The 20,267-nt window shown below is 40.5% G+C and overlaps 1 protein-coding gene across 2 annotated transcripts in view; it reads left to right on the top strand.

The window, feature by feature from the left end:
* The first annotated feature begins 18 nt into the window (after positions 1-18).
* CUL4A (cullin 4A) overlaps positions 19-20,267 on the top strand; it is a 56,923-nt gene continuing 36,674 nt past the window's right edge. Inside the window, exons 1-5 of one of the 2 annotated variants that reach the window (XM_033104277.1) lie at positions 19-653; positions 1,610-1,725; positions 12,661-12,764; positions 18,777-18,846; positions 20,131-20,204. In XM_033104277.1, coding sequence (XP_032960168.1) covers positions 500-653; positions 1,610-1,725; positions 12,661-12,764; positions 18,777-18,846; positions 20,131-20,204 — 518 coding nt within the window. In that variant the 5' untranslated portion in view covers positions 19-499. The remainder of the gene's footprint in view (positions 654-1,609; positions 1,726-12,660; positions 12,765-18,776; positions 18,847-20,130; positions 20,205-20,267) is intronic. The other variant, XM_033104276.1, reaches the window with a different exon arrangement.

Genomic DNA, 20,267 nt, shown 5'->3' on the forward strand with positions numbered 1-20,267 from the left:
TTTCGGTTCCGCAGGGAGTATTTGCGGGAGCGTGATCTCCGACCCGGCATGGCAGCGCGCCCGGGCTGAGGAAGGCTGGGGTCTCTGTGCTGGGATTCCCCCGCCTCCCCTCGGCGAGGACGCCTCGTGCGCGCCCCTACAGTGCTCCGGGACACGCCGGGCCCCCGGGAGCTGTCAGGGCTTGCGCTCCGCCGTCCCCTCGACTGTTGCAAGTTTCACACGGACCGCGGCTGACGCGGACTGGCCGCGCTCGCGAGCTTCGGGGTCGTGGGCCGGGTCGGGCCCACGGTCGCGTTGGAGCTGGGGCCGGGGGAAGACCGGACGGCGGTTGGGCCAGGCCAAAGCGGCGTTTGGGCCAGGACTGAGCGGCGCTGACGGAGCCTGGAGTTGCTGAGGGGAAAGGAGAGCAGAGGCCCGGGTGCCCGGCCGCGCGGGTCGGGGAGGAGGCGGAGGAGGCGGCCGGACGGGGCGGGGCGCCCGCTGCTTCCCGGCCGCAGCCATGGCCGACGAGACCCCCAGGAAGGGCAACTTCTCGGCGCTCGTCGGGCACACCAACGGCCTCACCAAGCCCGCGTCCCTCGCCGCGGCCGCCGTCACCTCCAAGCCAGGGGGCAGCGGCGGCTCCAAGAAACTAGTGATCAAGAATTTCCGAGGTGGGTACAGGGAGCGGCCTAGGGACGGGAGACCTAGTGGGCCGAGGAGGAGAGGACAGCTACAGGGAGGAGCCTGGGGGCCGAGGATGGAGTTGGGGGGGCGGCCCGGGACAGAGCTGGGGGTCGGCCTGGGGAGAAGCAACGCGAGGGCTGGAGGTGCTGGGCGGAGCGGCCTCAAAGCACCAGTGGCGGTGGGGGTTGCGGGGGTTGTGGTCCGCTGGACCCTCGACTGTTCGGAAGTCTCCTTCCCAGTTGGCGGTCATTGGTCCCGGTTTTAGACTCTCAGAGTAGGGTGGGGGTCCCCGGGCTCCCCCGATGAGGGCGCGGGCCTTTCCGAATGTCGGCTTAAGCTGCGGTGAGGGCAGCGGGTTGAGTTTACTGGTAGCAGCTTTCTCCTTAATCTGTATAGTTGGTCCAATTGGAATAAAATAGGCCAAATAATTCAAGTATCTTGATTGGCATGGCAGAGCAAGAATAAGTAGCAGCTACTGACGCTCTTCGTGATGTAATTTTTATTACTTCCTCCACTTTTCATCAGTTGTATCACTGATGCTATCAAAATAAGAAGCACCTTTGATGTAGAGATAGCAATTATAAGCTTATTCTTCACCTTCCTCCCAACGTTGAACAATTTAACTCGACTTTAAATGTTGTATAGAACTTAAGTATTCCATGTATACGTTTGTAAAGTCAACTTATGTGAAAGGAAACTAAGATTTGTATATTTCCTGTGTGTTTTTATCCTAAGTATCAATATGAAGTGTATTTAGGCAAACAGATGTTACGGTTGCATAGTCTGTAACCTAACAAATTTATAAATACGATACTTTGTATTGAAAAAACCTAATTTGTGTTCCTTACTTGTGTCTTTTAAAGTACATTTTCATAGACTGTTTTTTGAAAGATTATGACTTAGCATAGATGTCATTCCTCACTGACTCTATCTGGATTTACAGACAGACCTAAATTGCCTGATAACTACACTCAGGACACCTGGCAGAAACTTCATGAGGCAGTGAAAGCCATACAAAGTAGTACTTCCATCAAATACAACCTGGAAGAACTCTACCAGGTAAGGCGCCATGTATGGGAAAAAGTAGAGCTTGTTAGAATCCTCATTGAGATATAAATCCTGAATTTTCTTAGACAAGGACATCTTCAGGACGTGATGAGGCCAGCATCCTGTGTCTCACTTACCTGGTTGTTTTTATAGTTGTCTAAATCACACGATTATCCAACTCTAGTGAAATGTGATACAGATGTGGATTATGTGGTCCTCAGTATTGTTTCAGAGTCAATAATGAAGGAAATACTAGAAATCCAAGTGTTTGCCTCCAACAAGGACAGGAGTCCTATGACAACATGTCCAGAGTCGATGAGTGTTCTCATTTTTTGGTGGTTTGGGGATTTTTGTTTTGTTTCAGGCTTAAGCTCCTAGAAAGATATCTAAAGTTATCCCATTACAGGAGAGAGGTGTGTTTCTAAGAGCCACATGACTTAATATTTTCCAAATACGCAGCAAATTAATGTTATAATTCCATTATGTTATATATAAAACTCTTATTATGGTTTCACTTGTTAATAGAGCTGTTTTTTCCCACTTAATTGTGTTTTCTGATTACTTGTTGCAATTAAAATGCAAAACAAATTTTGATATATTTAATTTAAAGTAATGATGTTCTATTTCTAACATAAAAAATGGTCAAAAGTACATTTTACTATTTGGATATTCCATTTACAAGCGGACTGGTTTTTCTGATACTTTGTTTTTAAAGAATAACATTTGTTAACTAATCTATTATTACCCACATTTTGGGTAGCAATATGATATCCTGTTAAGAAATATGAATTTAAAATTTTTTTCTGTTTACATAAGTGAGTACATTGTAAAAATTATGAAAACTACAAAAAGAGTACAAAGAAGAAAATAAAAACCATTTATTTTCCCACCATCCAAAGAAGACTACTGTTGACAGTTTGATGGATATATGTGCCCTCTTTGCCTTAAGTTTGTGTATTACATTTTTTCAACTTTATTAAGGTATAATTTTACATATACTATGTATTTCAATAAGTTTTAACAAATATATACAATTTTATGACCACCACCACAATCAAGATATAAACTATTAATATTTCCACCACTCCAAAAAGTTTCCTGAGGCATCTTTCCATTTAGTCTTCTCCACTGACTCCCAATTATTGGCAATCTGATTTGCTTTCTGTCGGTATATTTTGCCATTTCTAGGGTCTCATTTAAATGGATTTTGCAATCTTTTTATACTTGACATTTTTTGGGGGGGGGGAGAATATTGGGGAACAGTGTGTTTTTCCAGGGCCCATCAGCTCCAAGTCGTTGTTCTAGCCCATGTGGGAATCAAACCGGCAATTCTGTTGTGAAGAACTTGGGCGCTAACTAACTGAGCCATCTGGCTGCTTCTATACCTGACTTCTTTCACTTAGGGTAGTGCTTGTGAGATTCATGCATATACTATGTGACAGTAATTTGTTTTTTTGTTACTGAGTAGCATAGGTATCACAATTGGTTATCCTTTCACCGGTTTATGGTTATTTGGGATTCCAGTTTTTGGTTATTATGAATAAAACTGTTGTGAACAATAACGACTAGGTCTTTGTGTGGACATACGAATGGTCGGACAATAAGTTCAAACTTTCCACTGTGTAAGTGAAGTTAATTGTCCGACCTTTCGTATATTCTCATTCCTTGTGGGTAAATATCTAGGAGTAGATTCTCATGGTTATATGGAAAGTGTATATATAACTTTATAAGATATTTCCTGCTTTTCAAAATGACTATGCCATTTTGCAGATTACCAGCAGTATATGAGAATTCTAGGTTGTTCCATGTCCTTGCCGACATTTGGTATTGTCAGTTTTTTTAATTTTAGCTATTAGTGGAATTTCATTGTGGTTTTAATTTGTATTTCCCTAATGATGTAGAGCATCTTTTTATGTGCCTATTGCCATTCTACATACCTTCCTTTTTTTTTTTAATTAAAGTTTATGGGGTAACAATTGTTAGATTTCAGGTGTACAATTCTGTAATACATCATCTATATATCACATTGTGTGTTCACCACCCAGAGTCAGTTCTCTTTCTATCATCATATATTGGATCCCCTTTACCCTCATCTTCCACCCTCCTCTCCGCTTACCCTCTGGTAACCACTAACCTATTGTCTGTGTCTATGAGTTTTTGTTTCTTCATTTGTCTTGCTTTTTGTTGTTTTCAGTTTTATATACCACATACCAGTGAAATCATATGGTTCTTGACTTTTTCTGTCTGATTTATTTCTCTCAGCATAATAATCTCAAGATCCATCCATGTTGTTGCAAATGGCACTATTTCATCTTTTCTTATGGCAGAATAGTATTCCATTGTGTATATATACATCTTCTTTATCCATTCGTCTGTCGAAGGACACTTTGGTTGTTTCCATGTCTTGGCCACCGTAAATAAAGCTGCATTGAACATTGGAGCACACATGTCTTTATGGATAAATGTTTTCAAAATTTTTGGTAGATACCCAGGAGAGGGATTGCTGGGTTGTACAGTAGTTCTATTTGTAATTTTTTGAGGAACCTCTACACTGCCTTCCATAGCGGTTGCACCAGTCTGCGTTCCCACCAACACTGTATGAGGGTTCCTTTTTCTCCACAGCCTCTCCAACACTTATTTGTCTTGTTGATGATAGCCATTCTAACCGGGGTGAGGTGACTACATACCTTCTTTAATGAAGCGTTTGTTCAAATCTTTTGCTTATGCAGTTGTTTTATTTTCTTACTATCAAATGTTTGAGTTTATTATGTGTACTACGTGCAAGCCCTATACCAGTTATTTGCCTTGTATTTTAGTATTTTCTCCCAGCCTGCAGCTTATCTTTTGAGTCTCTTCATTACGTCTTTCAGAGAGCATAAGTTTTAAGTTTTGATGAAGTCTACATATCAGTTTGGTCTTTTATGGATTGTGCTTTTCGTATCTGTCTGAGAAATCTTTGCCTACTCTAAGATCATAAAGATTTTCTATTGTATTTCCTTCTAGACATTTTAGGATTTTAGGTTTTACATTTAGGTCTATAATCTCGATTTTTCAGATTTTTTTGTATATGGTTAAGGTAGAAATATAAGTTCAATGTCTTCCCTGTAGGTGTTCAGTTGCTCCGGTGCCATTTGTTGAAGAGACTATCCTTTCCCCCACTGAACTGCTTTTGCCCCTTTGTTGAAAATCATTGTCCATATGCATATGGGTATAATGAGTCTTGAAATCAAGTTGTCCTCCAATTTTATCTTTGTCAAAGTTGTTTTGGCTATTCTAAATTCTTTGTGTTTCCATATGAAGTTTAGAATCTGTTTGCTGATTTCTTCAAAAAGCCTGTTAGAGTTTTGATTGGGATTGCATTAATTTATAGGTCAGTGTGGGGAGAGTTGCTATGTTGACAATACGGAATCTGCCAATTGATCACAAGGAACAGCTCTCTGTTTATTTAGATCTTCCTTAATTTCTTTCAGCAATGTTTGTTAGTTCTAGTATTCATACATGTCTTGTACATCTTTTGTGAATTTTATCCCTAAGCATTTCATATTTTTGATGTATTATAAAGGGTTTTATAATTTCAATTTCTGGTTCTTACTAGCATATAGAAATACAAATTACTTTTATATATTGGTCCTGTATATTGCTATTTTGTTAACCTCCCTTATTTCTAGTAGCTTTTTGTAGATCCCATCAGATTTTCTACATAGACAAGCATCATCTGTGAATATGGTTTTACTTCTTCCTGCATGCCTTTTATGCATTTCCTTTTCTTGCCTCACTGCACTGTTTAGAACCTCCAGTGTAGTTAATAGAAGTGGAGAAAGCAGACGTCCTTGTTTTGCTCCTGATCTTAGGGGGAAAGCTTTCAGTCTTTTATCATGGAATATGATATTAGCTGTCAGTTTTTCAAAAATAGCCATTGTCAGGTTGAGGAAGTTCCTTTCTGTTTCTAATTTGCTGACAGTTTTTATCAAATACTTGTTGGATTTTGACAAATTCTGTGAATATTGAGATGATCACATAATTTTTGCCTTTTAGTTTATTAAATTGATTGATTTTTCAAATATTAAACCAATCTTGCATGCCTGGGATAAATCCTACTTGGTCATGAGGTATTATCTTTTTTATATATTGGATTCAATTTTATTGACATTATGTTAATTTTTGCATCTGTGATCACAAAGGTTTTTGTGTTGTTTTCTATTCCTGTAATGTCTTTATCTGGTTTGGGTATCAGAATAATGCTGGCTTCATAAAGGAGTTGGAAATATTCCCTCCTTTTCATTTGCTAGAAGAGTTTGTATAGAATTGGTATTATTCTTAAATGTTTGAGAGAATTCCCCAGTGAAGCCATCTTGGCTTTCTTTGTGGAAAGATTTCAAATTACATATTTCTTTAGTAGATATATACTTATTCAGGTTAACCATTTCTTCATGTTTACTAATCTTCTGCAATGTCTAATCTGCCATTAACACAATCTGGTGTAATTTTCATCTCATTAGTTATTTTTCTCTTTAGGTGTTCGTGTCTTTTTTTGTATCTTCTCTATCTATACTTAACTTTTGAACATATGTCATACAGTTATAATAGCTGTTTTATTGTCCTTACCTGCCAATTCTATCATCTCTGTCAGGTTGCGTTGTTTTGATGGACTGATTTTCTCCCCCATTAAGGGTTGTTTTACCTACTTTGCATGTCTGACAATCTTTGATTAGATGTTGGACATTGTTTATTTTGACTTGTGTGGTATTTTTGTATTCCTATAAATATTCTTGAACTTTTATTCTGGACTTAGTTAAATTATTTGAAAACAGTTTGGTCTTTTAAAGTCTTGCTTTTAAGATTTGTTAGGCAAGACTAGAGCAGTGTTTTGTCGAGGGCTAATTGCCCCCACTACTGAAGCAAAACCTTCCTGAAGGCTAGTGTCCTGTGGTTTTCCAGTCTGGCTGGTGGGAAGGTGCTATTCTAGCCCCTGTGTGAGCAGCAGACACTGTTGTGTCTAAACTTTTTGGGTGGTTCTTTCCCTCCTGGCTTTGGTAGTTTACTCACACATTCTGCTGACTATTCTAGGTAGACCCTTGAGGTCTCCTTGCATATCTCCTAGCTCCACTATGGCTGCATCTCTCGATTCTGGGCCTTCATGTGCAGACTCCAGCCTTAGCTCAAGGCGCCTGCTCTGCAGCCTGGAAACTGGCTGCAGGAATCTGGAGCTGTTGGGGCCTGTTTGTTTCTTGACTCCCAGAGATCACTCTTTCATAGCCCAATGTACATTGCTTTGAAAACTGTTGTCTCATATATTTTGTTTGTGGGGTTTTGGAGCGGGGGATGGTGATTCAGGCAAAAGCTTTAGTCTAGTTCCTTTACTTCATCTTTACCAGAAGCAGTCCCACCAGTGCCTAAACTCATAGGTTTTTAATTTAATAAAATAGTGTATCTTACAGCTAGGGCTTACTCCTCTTTTCCTAGACGTTGGACTATCTAGTATCAGTTGCCCATCATCTTCTTAGCAGAGTGACTTTGCTGTGCCTTTTCCTCAGTGATATGTCTTGTATGGTCACCATAGATGTTATCATGAAGTGTTTTCAGATGCCCAGGGTGTCCATATGCATGTCTTGAGACCTTGAGGGCTTTGGGGTGCTTACCCCAAAATGGCCTCACATGTTCCAGGGGACATCTCAGAAGGGCCCGTGTGAGGATCAGTTGATCAGCTTATGGAGGGGCATGTGCATAAGCAGGCTCCTGGTCAATCCTGACAAGTACCGAGGAGTCCAAGTACATTTCTACAAAGTTAGCTGCTCAGATCTGATGGAAGCAAATAGTAAGGGATGTCATTGTGAAATTATTGACAACTCCTGATCTCTGATCAAGTAGTTAGACGTGCATTTGACTTGGTGTTTCAAAATAGTCTTAAGTTTTTGCCGGGGTAGTGTGGTATACACTTTGCTAAAGACTTAGGTGAAAGTAACAACTCTCACCAAAGTGTTTTTTTTTCTTTTAAGGAAGTTTTCAGGATGATTTGATGGAAAACCTCTTATGTTTTGATATTGATCAGTTTCCTCAAAGAGAGGTCTAGTATCTCCCTTCTCAAGGTCTCTTATCTGCCTGTCAAAGCATCCTCTACCGCATATAGGCACTTTAGGAGGCTTACCTAGAAGGAGAAAACAATTACAGTGTCTGCTGCAGCCTGCCTATTATTTGTTTGTTACTTTGTTCTTGTTTGGTAAAAAGGGAGATTCAAAGTATGGTGATGAAAAAGTCTTAACAAACATAGAACATACCACCCATAGTCATTTTCTTCCTCTAATGGCAAGAGGAGAATATTTGGAATGCATAGATCTTCTCTGTCTGTTTTTAGTGACCTGAATGTAGAGTTGTAATCACTTATTTGCTGAAGAAAGTGTATTTGTGCGTCTAATGTCTGTGTTTTAGTCCTACTTGTCAGCTTAATGAGCCATTAGAAAATTGAAGATGACATTTTTGAGAAGGGTTTCAGAGGAAGGCTAAGTATTGATTTCACACTAGTTTTGCTGCACAAAACAAACTTACACAGAGGACTGAAGGTTCTGAGAAAAGCCCTGCTATTTATCTCAAGCCGTGCAGTAATATCTCTGTGAAAGCCTCCTACCTGATGATAATCTACTGAAGGAGAGTGGAATAGATTTTGGTATTGAATGTATTAACAGGATGGATAAAACTAATTAGAAAAAGTGGGGGGGGGAAAAAACCCAGAAAATGGTAGGCAAGTAGACATATTATTTGATGAACCAATTTGAGAAAGTAACAGGTTAATTGAGAGTGAATTCAATTACATAAGTTATTCAAAAAACTGAGGGGGATATTCAAAGTCAAATATGTCAGGCTTAGTAGGAAGGATTTCATAATTCAACAACTTTCCTCACTCAGTAAAATTAGTCATTTGTATTAGGTGATATACTTGTAACATTTGGAACTGGGAATCTGTCGTGCAGTCAATGTTCATAAACATGGCCAACAGACGACTGGTTTTCCTAAAGCTCTGGTCCTAGGAAACTTGCCTCTCATGTTTATTCCATCACTGAGACTTCAGTCCTAACTTAGTTTTTACATTGTTTACTCCTCTCCTAGAGTTGGGAACCTGGAAGGGTAGAGCCCTCTCCTCACCTCCCCGTGTGGTGAGCAGGTCACCGTGTAAATAGGCCCGCCTTCGAATAGGGTCTGTCCTCATGACCATTTAGTGCTTAACGAGGGACTGTTAACTGCGGAGGGATTTTGTTCAGTCCTGAACTGCGCATGTCTCTCAGAACCCTGTGCTGGCCTTTTAACTGTGAAATGAAGCGTGTGGCTTTTGCCTTGTGCCCCAGCCAATACATCTTTCTCTGTAAGAGTGGACCAGGAGCATGGTTTTCCCAAGGGCTTGCGAGGGAGGCGGGGACAGGAATTGGTTGTTTTTCATTTTTCGCCGTCCTCTATATAAATAACTCTTAGTACTTGCCTGCTTTTTCCCTTTATGATTTCTCACTCTCTCATATGTTTCACTCCTTTTTCTCTCTAGTCTCAACTTTAGCCCTAAAGATCTTTACATAAAACAGGTAATCTTCCAGAATTGGTCCACCCTAATTTCATAAATGCTGTATAGTTCTTTTTATCCCACAGCTCACTTTAAACTCCTGTTTTGGTATTCCTTGCTTGAGGAGAAGCATTTTGTTTAGCAGTGATGAGTGCACTTGGGGTAAGGGTTTGGCACTACAAATAGACAAGCAGTCGAGGCTGATGTGCTTGACTGTTTTGCTTTAATACACTTGTCAGTCCTAATAGGGACAACCATCTGAAGAACTCGGGTGCGGTGACCTGGCAGACCTACTGATTAGAGAGCAGCAGTGATGTGGGGAAAATTCAGACAGCACAGTTTTCCGACTTAGCTAGGTTGATACAAGAACGTCTTTATCCTAATACAAGTAGAACCCAAGTGCCGCTGCTTCCTCACCTCCGATTATTGGATTCAATTCCTTTTCTCTGCGATGACTCTTAAAGATGTGAACAGCAACAACACCCTAATATGAAACACACGGGACAGGTCAGATTCAGTACTTTTTACACCTAGAGAAGGCATTTCTTAATCTCAAAATATGACTATACCTCCAAAACTCGTTTTGGGAAGGGGACTCCTATGTTATGCTTCTCCTGTAACAGTATAAAAAGTCTGCCGGGGTCCCTGCCAGTGTGGGTAGAGAGCAGGGCCTCCCCCTGTCTGCTAAGGTAATTAGGGGCCTGTAACATGAAGACGCCAGCAGTGACTCAGCAAAAGATATGGAGAAATGACGGCACCCGCAGCAAACCCGGATCACCCCAGGGTTTGGCCAGTTGTTTTAAGAGGTCCCCAAATTCACAATTTTAAAACAAAATTAACCTCAGTGTGCTTCACATTAAATAGTATGTGCCAAACAGGACATATGCAAGAAAGAGCCAGTTATAAAATTCAATGGCAATGTGTAACAACTGGGAAAAGATTGTTTTGAGGACATTGACTCCTGATTCAGGAATTAGACCTTTCAGAAAAAGGTTCTTATAAGATGTTCTGTGAAGGACATGTATCACTAAGCTTATCCTGATTTTTGCCAAAGAAAATGTGTTTTCATGTATAATATTAAAAACTTATTTTGTAATAATTATGTTTGTAGAATTATCTAATGATTAACTACTGGAGCAAAAGCCTTTGTCATGAGGTCATCCTGGGTTTTTTGGTTTGTTTGTTTCTTTGTGTTACATCTTGTTATTGAGGATTAAATCCAAACAAGGGGGAAATTAATGTATATTGAGGTAGTATTATAAGTCTATCATTTTTATTTCGTAAGTAAAATGTGTTAATGAGTTTTATAAAATTATAAAAGGCTTCCATTAGTGATGACAAGTTAATATACTTGGAAAAAGACTTAGAATATTTTTAATTATAAACATTTAACCAAAGTTCACAGTATTTATGTAAGGTTCAGGTAAGAATATAGTTGCAAGCAGGTACAAATTTATGCTTCGAGAATTTAAATAACTTTCCAAGATGATACAGCTAGAAGCTAAGATATTCTTGTTCTAATAGTCTTTCCTCTGGCTCACACAACCTCTTCAAATGTAAGCCCCTCCTCCCCTGCCCATATACATTGTATCTACTGCAGTGATTAAAGATGACATAGTTGTTCTCCCTGTCTTTTAAAACCGGTTAGGCCTAGGCTAACCAGGCAGGGAAATTCATGGTAAAATTTGGGCTGGTTTGCTGCAAAGTGCTTCTGTAGGATTGCTTTGCTACTGGTAATATGCCATAAGCCAGTTTTAAACAGAGGAGTATTATCCTGGGTTTTTTAAGAGAGAAAAGGATGGGAGATTTTTCACTCACTTACGAAGACATGACTACAGAGTGTTGGAATTCAAGGCTTTCAAAAAAGAATTGAAGGATGTAAAAACAAAATGTAGATAGGAATGTGTAGTAAGACAAAATGTAGGACAAAGGTGGTGCTTTTTTGTTATATTTATAATAAACTTACTAGAAAAAGTGTATGATTTTTTAATTGTCATCATTCCACGTTCTCTTTTGACCCTTGTAAATATGCATGTTTCATATGGTAGTAATTACTGTGTTTATTTAATTTAGATTAATATGTAGCAGTTCTCTTAATATTAAGTATTGGGGTTATTAATACTTACAAGTATTGCTACAATGAATATCTTTAAAAATTTAAGTCACCTTTCCCCCCTATATATTCCATAGGGAATACAGTATCGAATTAAATTTAGATTCTAAAGTGTTTCTAGTCTATATTTCCCATATTTTTTTTAAATAGTTCAAAACTAGTCAATAGAAAAACTACATTTCAGTTTATAGTATTTTATATTTGGATTGAATGAGATGCTGGTTTTGTACATGAGATTTGAAAGGAAATTTTATTAGAACTGGTAAGAATATATAAATGTTTCTTTGATGTGGATATTTTAAGAAAAGCATTTCTGCCTCAAAAACTTGTTTCTTTATTAACTTAAAACAAACTTAAGTAAACTACACATCTAACCTGCAGAACAATAAATAGGAAACAATGCAACCTGGCCTGTGTCACCTGAGCATATGGAACTTTTTCCTTCACCTCATTATGGACAGAATCATTGTATTAGTGAAAGTGAAAAGAACTAGAATTCCTGCTGTTCTCCCCCATTTGGAAGGTGGTCACTGAGGGTCTGGAGTGGTGATTTCCTACCATGTTTCCCCAAAAATAAGACCTAGCCAGACAATCAGCTCTAATGCGTCTTTTGGAGCCAAAATTAATATAAGACCTGGTATTATATTATTATTATATTATATTACATTACATTATATTATAGTAAAATAAGACCGGGTCTAATATGAATTTTTGCTCCAAAAGCCGCATTAGAGCTGATTGTCTGGCTAGGTCTTATTTTCGGAGAAACACGGTACTCTGATTTCACATTATAATCATAAGTAAACTCACATTCCTGTGGTCCCCACTTCAGACTAATGATTTGAAACATTCAGAAACAGGGCTGTGGGGATCAAACTTGTTTTGAAGTCCCTAGCTGACCGGTGTGCAGCCACAGACTATTGCAGTAGGAAAAAAATGGAGTATTGTGCGATACTGAAACATGGTGCAAGCATACCACCTGGGATCCTAGGTATCGTGTAGCTATCATAGGTGTGCCGTTGAATTTGTGTTCAATATTTATTGTTAAGTACCATTTTTACCAAACTATTACTTGATTCCAGTGTCCCAACAATAATTGCCCTAAACTTAAATATAATAGTTTATTTGTAGATTACATAAGTATGGGGGGGGTGTTTCATGTAAATGATTATAGCTACATATAATTATGTAACTGTTTCTGTTACTATTATAGCTATATATATAAATAGGTTTTTGAAAGAACTAATTTGTTATTCATAGTGAATAATTCATTTATTCCTTTTGTTTTTAGGCTGTTGAAAATCTCTGTTCTCACAAAGTTTCCCCAACACTCTACAAACAGCTACGCCAGGTCTGTGAAGATCATGTCCAAGCACAAATTCTTCAGTTTAGAGAATATCCTTTTGTTGTCTCAGGAAATTCTATTCATTACCTAAATGTTTTGAAACTGAACATTAATAGGATAAAGAACTAATAAGTATCCTAAATATTAAAACAACTTTTTAAATTCCTTTTATTTACAGAACCAAAACCTTAAATTTGTTTCATATGACCCAATATAATAGATTCTCTTTATGTGGAATTTTTACTATTTATATCACTGCTGATCTGATTAAAGTGAAACAGTGTCCTTTCATTGGGTCTGGTTGAAGTATTGAGGAAACGTTCTGAACAATGTCTTAAAGCTTGAGTTCTGCTATCCTTTATTATAAAAACCCGTCTGCATTAGTTTTCTATGATGTGTAACAAATTGCCACAAGCTGGGCGATGTAAACCAATACCCATTTGTCCCCCCACAGTTGTGTAAGTTAAGAGGAGTGGCTTGGCTCAGCGGGTTCTCCGCTCAGGGTCTCACAGGTCGAAATCCAGGTGTCCGCCTGGCCGGTGATCTCGCCTGAGGCCAGGCTTGTCTTCCAGTCTCATTCAGGTGTTGGCAGAATTCAGCGCCCTCAGTTATATGTTGTAGGACTGAGGTCACTCTCAGTGCCCCGTTCTTGGTTTCTTGCCACAAGGTCCCTTCTCTGACAGCATGGTTATTTGCTGCTTCTGGGCCAACAGGAAAATCCACCTCACTGTTCTTCTAAGACAGAGTCTTACGTGATGTAACCCATTGTATTCACAGTCGAGGGGAGGAAGTTATAGGTAAGAGAATCTTAGCGTTTTGCCACCTATGACCAGATGTCTACCAGGGAAACTCTGAACTCCTTAGCATCCTGTAGACAATTCTTTGCAATCTGGCCTCCATCTCGTTCCCTAGCCCCCTCCCATTACTGGAGCAACCCACATGTCTCATTAGGCAGGAATTAGAAAGTGGGTTTATAATTGCGGACAATCTACTTGTGACTCTCGTTCTTCAATTTGTGAAATGAACTTGTTGGAGCATCCTTGTTTCTAAGCTTTTTTTCGTAGCTGAAGGAATTTTTATCTCCCGTTCCCCTCCCCTTGAGAAAGTTAAACATTCAGAGCTCAGTAAAATCTCCCTTGGCAGCCACAGCTGCTGTTGCCTGACGTTGAGGCTCTCGATTATCCCTGACAGTGAAGCCCAGGTCTGGAGTGAGATGTTTCAGTTTAGGACAATATTTGTAGTTCTCCCCATAAATGGGTCAGTGAAGTCGATTCTGGTTCTGTTGTATTGTTATCTGCAAATACACCCCTACAGTATTTCCTGGCAAACCTCTGTCCTAAAGATTATTAGGTCATTTAGGATAATAGTGACCCCACTTTTGGCCTTTTGGAACCTGGCCAGTGTGTCCCATGTCTCAGAGATATCTTCTGAAGACATATTCAGGCGCCCCTCCTGCCTCACTGTGCCAGTTCAGGAATCCTGGGAGCGGGGTCCAGGAACCCATGGCCAGGATATTCGCATCTGAAAAGTAGATTCCCAGACCTTCTCTCCAAGAGAGGCACTCATGAGGGTGAGCTGGTGTGACTGTCCTGATTCAGTTGTTGTCCCAGCTTACCTGCAGACTACTTTTTGATTACTTCATCAGATTATTCTCCTGCCAATTAATCCTACCCATGGGTTACATGAATGTGTTCATTAATCTACTCATTCAACAAGTACTTACGTCCTGTCTACTGTACTAGAAAACAGAAAGATGATTTTTACCCTCCAGGAAGTCACGGTGCTGTGACAGAGGCAAGGGAATTACCATGTTTCCTGGATGCTGTGACAAAACCATGGTTATAAAAATTACCGTTTATTTTACAAAAGGAAAAAAAAACACTACCAGATTAAATGTCCTTATTAACTTGAGGCATCGAGTTCAAAAATGTTAAACTATTGGTCAGGGACAGGAAGTACAGTACACGAAGCATTTGGGGGCAAAGCTTCCCAGAGGAAGTAACACTTGAATTGTATCTTAAAAGATGAGTAGGATCTAGTCAGCTAGAGAGTGGATGAGGCATCAGAAAGCAGAGTGTGAAAAGGTGTACATGAAAACCTGGAGCAGTGTGACGTGGCTAGACCCTGGCAAAATTGGTGAAATTTCAGGCTGTAATGCTAAGTTGCAACTTGATTTGAATCTTTGTGTACACTATTAAGAATTTGGACTTAAAAATAGGAGCATCTCAGAGTCCTTACAAGTTTTTTTAAACAAGAAGCCAATGCAATTAGACTGTGTTTTGGGAAGGTCACTTTGGCAGAATGATGAGGTAGATTAGAAAATAGACCAGAAACAGCACACATTTGTTTTACCATGTGCCAGGTGTATTGCTGGGGAAAATACACATGAATGAAATGGGAGTCTGGCCCTTTAGAGCTTAAACTCCAATGGGATTGACAGACGCATGAAGATACGCATTTATGAAACAATGTGGTCAGGGTTTTAAAAGGTTCAGATAAACTCTTGGGATGTAAAAAGCGAGCAGCCAGCCTGCCTGGGCAGGCAAGAACGTGGTGATGCAGAGGTAGTAAGGTGCACTAGGGATGGAGACAGGGCATGAGTGACACAGTCCTGCCCTCAGAGCTTGTTTTTGTATAAATTAGCCCCGTCTTACAGTGGTCAAGTGTTAGTAGTGCTATTGCAGATGCCCCGATACTCACTGGGCCAGGACTATTCTAAGGTAAACATATTCAGATTTCTCTTGCCTCTGAGATATTCCAGTATTTCACATGATGACTTTCTAAGATTCAAGGACTGCTACCTGCTCTATACTGATTGCATGCTGCTCTTGAGGCCCACGTGAGAACTCAGGGAGACTTCCAGAAACCCTTCATAGGTTAACCAGATCGGGTGTACAGGGAAAGGACTCCTGTGGAATTGAGTCATCTACTGTTATTTTCTTAGGTTACCATATCCATTCCCTTGTTTGTGTGTGTGATAAATTCTTACCTGCCCCTTTCAAAGTAAGTTACCTGCGATTGGTGATACGCCTTTCCCCAAAACAAAGGAGAGTCCTACACGTGCACACCTCTGCCAGAAGCAGCCTGTGCTGAACCAGGCGTCACACAGTGTACAAAGAAGGACGTGCTGTGTACTTAGGCTAGATTCTTGAGTTCTTCTAAAATAGCAAACTGTCCTCAGAATCTAAACTTGTAAATAACTGTAGATAAAACTCACTTTATCCTTCCCAATTCATCTTTATGGCTGTACAACTTTGTTTAGCCACAGCAATGATAATTAGCCTGGGGCATCAGTGGTCAGTCACGCACAAAAACAGTGTGGTCTTCAAAACAGAAGGATGCATAAGAAAGGATGCATAAGGAACCAAAGAAGTCTTTGCTGTTAGGGAAATCATGAAGCTGCACCGTTACCTCTAAGCTTGTCTTCATAATCTGTGCTGATGAGAGCAGGCTTTGGGCTTCTTTATAAAGCCCCTCTGCCCGTGCTCACATGCCTGTGAGCAGTTAGCACGCACGGAGCACTTGCTGGCAGTAGGCTGGCTTTGCACATTCACACAGCACTCCCAAGTTACAGGTACCCTCAGCCAGAAAGCTGAAGGCCACGTAGCAAGTGAGTGGCCCCAGGTTAGTGCTAGGGTTCAGAGGTGAACGTGACATAGTTCCTACAGCCATGGGCTTTGTGGACTAATGAGGGAGGCAGTAATTAAATAGCCCAAAACACGAACTTTAAATATGAAAGACAATGTTTTTCTTAGTGATCATAACAAAGGGACCTAATTGAGGGGTGTCAGGTGGTAAATAACCACTGCTGGTCTGTGTTGTGGCATCAGTGTTACCTCCTGCTCTCTCCAATGCTGCAAGGGTAGCGTGGCTGCCACTCTCCTCACTGGGATTAGAGAAACAGGATAACTCGGTTTAGAAAATGGGCAAAAATAGGACCATCGTTTTTCTACTCCGCTGTCTTTTTGGTTTCTTTTTTTATCTACAATAATCACATATATATGTCGTTTGTTCATGGTATATTATGAGCATTTTGCCACTGGATTTTTGTTGTTTGAAGACTTGCCTAATTCACCTTAGTAGACTGTGTAAGTCCTTTAACTAGAATTGGCTCTTCTCTGAAATGAGAAAAAGGATGGTTGCTGGAGAACTTACCTGAAGAATAAACTGTTGACAAGCTCTCAGCATGTCTGTATGTCTTACGTCCTGAGAGTACTCATGTGAGGTTTTGTGGCTACATTTATAGCTTAGGGTCTGGAATTGGTTTTGATATTCCGAAGGCTGGAGCTCAGTAGAAGCCACACTATGTGGTATTAGCTGACCATTTCATACTTTTTCCCACAGGAAATGGTAAAAAGTTATTAAAGATGTATATTGATTTTACCCAGCTCTTTAAAGGAAAGTATCTTTCATTTAATGAACCCTTCGCATCGGACCTTTCCATCCTAATGAAACCCTACACCAGGTAGAGCTCTGCCTTGCTTCGTTGCAGCACCTGAGCTGCCCGATGGTGTCAGATTGGCTGGTGTGGGTTAACCCTGTGCAGCCTTGCAGCCTGTGTGACTGCCCGTGGAGACCTGCCAGGGTGTCTACCCCGAGGCAGGTGCCTCGTGTTCAGCACTGAGCACCAGAGCTGCTGCGTCGCTGCTGCGGTCACACCTGTCTTATTAATGTGCTTGGGACTGATGTTTTGTTTTTCAGACTGTCAACATAAGGTTCTAACACAATGGGCCGTTGTAATTTTGAGCAATTATAAAAGAGTTCTTCCAGAATAATTTGTTAATCATTGAACTATTAGGTCTTTGCTATGACTGACTATCTTTAATTTTTGAGCGAAGCCTCAAGAGAAAGTAAGACATTTGGCCAGGACCACTGTGGTTGTGGGCAGCTGTCCTTACTAGCATGACAAGGGCAGAGATGTGCCCATGCGTCCCTCCACTGCTCTCCTTACCTTCTGTCCCCTCCCAAAGTCCTGGCTGAGGCCCTGGCTTCCGCTGGCGATGCCTCCCTCTGTCAGACCTCCCCACTCACTGAAGCCTTCCAACGCCTGTCTGATTGTACATGTCACACACTGGCTAGTGTGTTTGTCTCCTCTCTACATGCTAAGAATTTTATGTACAACCTCAGAACAACTCTGAGGAGTGTGTTCTGCACATAGAGAGACTGAGGCCTAGAGAAGTTTATCGTCTGCCCAGGGTCAGAGAGCTAAGAAGTGGTAGAGCAGGACTGAAGCCTAGGAAACTTGTATCTTTCCACTTCAGCAAGCTGTTTTGTTCATCTGTACAAAGCGAATGTCTGTGTTATGTGGTGGGGAGGATTAAATGAGCACAGACATGAAAAGCGCTTTGTAAACTATAAAGTAGTGTGCAGACATTTATGACTATGCAACTTTGCAAAAAGCACTGAAGGCGGTGCTCAAGGCACTTAGCGATGATTTGCTCCAGGAACCGGAATTCCTTTTTTTTATTCCTATAAACAGCATCTTGAGTGTTTCTTTAAAAACATATTCTAAGAGTCAAACTGACAGCGTTCCCAGTTTGGTGTGTGAACAAGACTTCGTGTCAGTTTTCAGTGACTAGAAGTTGAAGTTAAACCTCAGCCATTTCCCTGCGACTGCCAGTCCCCCGGTGCTATTAATCATTGACCAACTTCCTCACCACAGGGACAGTGTCTCTAGGAGCTCAGGTCCAGGATTAGGTCAGGACCTGCTCTTTGTGGGGTATGGCCTTTGGTTCAGGCACCCAGGCCCATGAAGCCCATGACCCGGTTGTTAGTTTTGACTGGCAGGGCTCTGGAAGTCATCCGGCAGTGAGGTGCTACAAGGAGGAAGGGAACCCAGAAATGGGCGGGAACAGCTGAAAGACAAAGCAGTGCAGGTGGGGAATTACAACTGGGTAATGAGATGTGCAGATAAGAAAAACTGCATTTATGGTTTTTGAACTTTTTGCAGTATTCTGATTATTAACTGATAGGTAGAATTCTGTGGTGAAAAGAGCTGAAATTAAGGGGTTAAAATTACAATACATTGGCCGTTTCTAAAGTTCTCCTTAGCAAGTCTGCACAGACTCACTAGATAGTGTTTTATTTTTAAAGAAGATTAACACATGCTGGCAAGATCACTGCAGACAAATGGTAAGCATATTGACTTTTTTTATTAATACTAATTTTATATATGGTGCACTATCCCTGAATCTTCATCAGTACTGCTCTCACTTCCTCTTTGGTCTTATTCAGTCTCTGATTTAGTTAGACAGAAAAATGTGAGTATCTGGGAGTATGTGCTCTTTTAATCCAGCTATCTTTTTTTTTTTTTTTTTTTGCTTTTTAATCAAAGCATGGCCTCATCTATCATGCCTCACCCACCTAGGGAAGGTGTGGGCCAGATTGTGAGCTGAGATAGGAAGTTGTATTCAGGGTTCTGTTTTGGGTCAAATGCTACCATCCTGCTCCAACATAGTTGGACAGCAGGGTAGGGGAAAGCAGGCAAGGTGAACTCTGTTCTTCCATAACGGGGCTGGCTGCTAACCTGGCCTTCAAACCAACCTGACAGATGATAGCTCCCTCATAGTACCCATAATTCCTGAATGGGTCTCTAAGTTTTTCCTTAATCCCAGTTTGTGACTAATAATCAAGCTTGAATGCTAGAACTTTACTGTAACTAGACAACCAAAGTCTTAGACTTTGTAGATGTATTGATTCTAATTTGATTTTATGTATAAATTTTTAGTGTGACCTGGCTGTTCATTGTGTAAGTGAGAGAAAAGATAGTATCAGTAGTTTTCCTAAGTAGGTTGAATTCTTTTGTTTCCTAAGTGAGTAAGTAGGAGACAATGAATATGTCTCTGTTCTGGGCCAGGCACCTGGTAGATGGTAGAAATAGATGAATGTCTGTTAGAAGGTTTAGTTTACGTGTGTAAGCAAACCGGTACAACAGAGTCTGGTAAGTTCCATGAGAGGAGAATTACAGGGTTACAGCGTACATGTTAGCATGGCAAAGGGAGCAGCTGATTATCCTGAGTCTTCCTTGCTCTGCTTGCAAAGTAGAGTCCAATACATACACCTGGCCAAGAGCCTCATTCTAATGTAACAGGAACTAATTGTTTAAAAGGCTTAGAGCATTTCCCCAGTCTAATGAGATTTACCACATCAGTCAGGAAATGGCCAAATTTCAAAGGTATTGTTTAGGCTAAGTGCTTTAAAATCCCTACAGTCAGGTTTTCTGGACAAAAGAGATGAAAAACACCAAGGAAAACAATTTAGAGGGAAAAAAATTAATTATGAGGGTTTTGGTGGGAAACATCTTTTCATCAAGAAACTCTTATTGCTAGATTTGAGATTCCTAGCAAGAGTTCCAAAGGCCTAATCTTGAATATTTTGTTAATAAGAAACATAAATACATTCTTTTCTAATTTACAGATCATGATCAGAAGTATTTTCTTGTTTTTGGATCGCACTTACGTACTTCAGAATTCCATGCTTCCTTCTATCTGGTGAGTGTGCTAGTCAGGACAGCTGCGTCTGCTGCTGGGACAAAAACCACGTTTGACTTGTGT

This window comes from Rhinolophus ferrumequinum, chromosome 4, assembly GCF_004115265.2.
Source record: "Rhinolophus ferrumequinum isolate MPI-CBG mRhiFer1 chromosome 4, mRhiFer1_v1.p, whole genome shotgun sequence".
Classification (NCBI taxonomy): Eukaryota; Metazoa; Chordata; class Mammalia; order Chiroptera; family Rhinolophidae; genus Rhinolophus; species Rhinolophus ferrumequinum.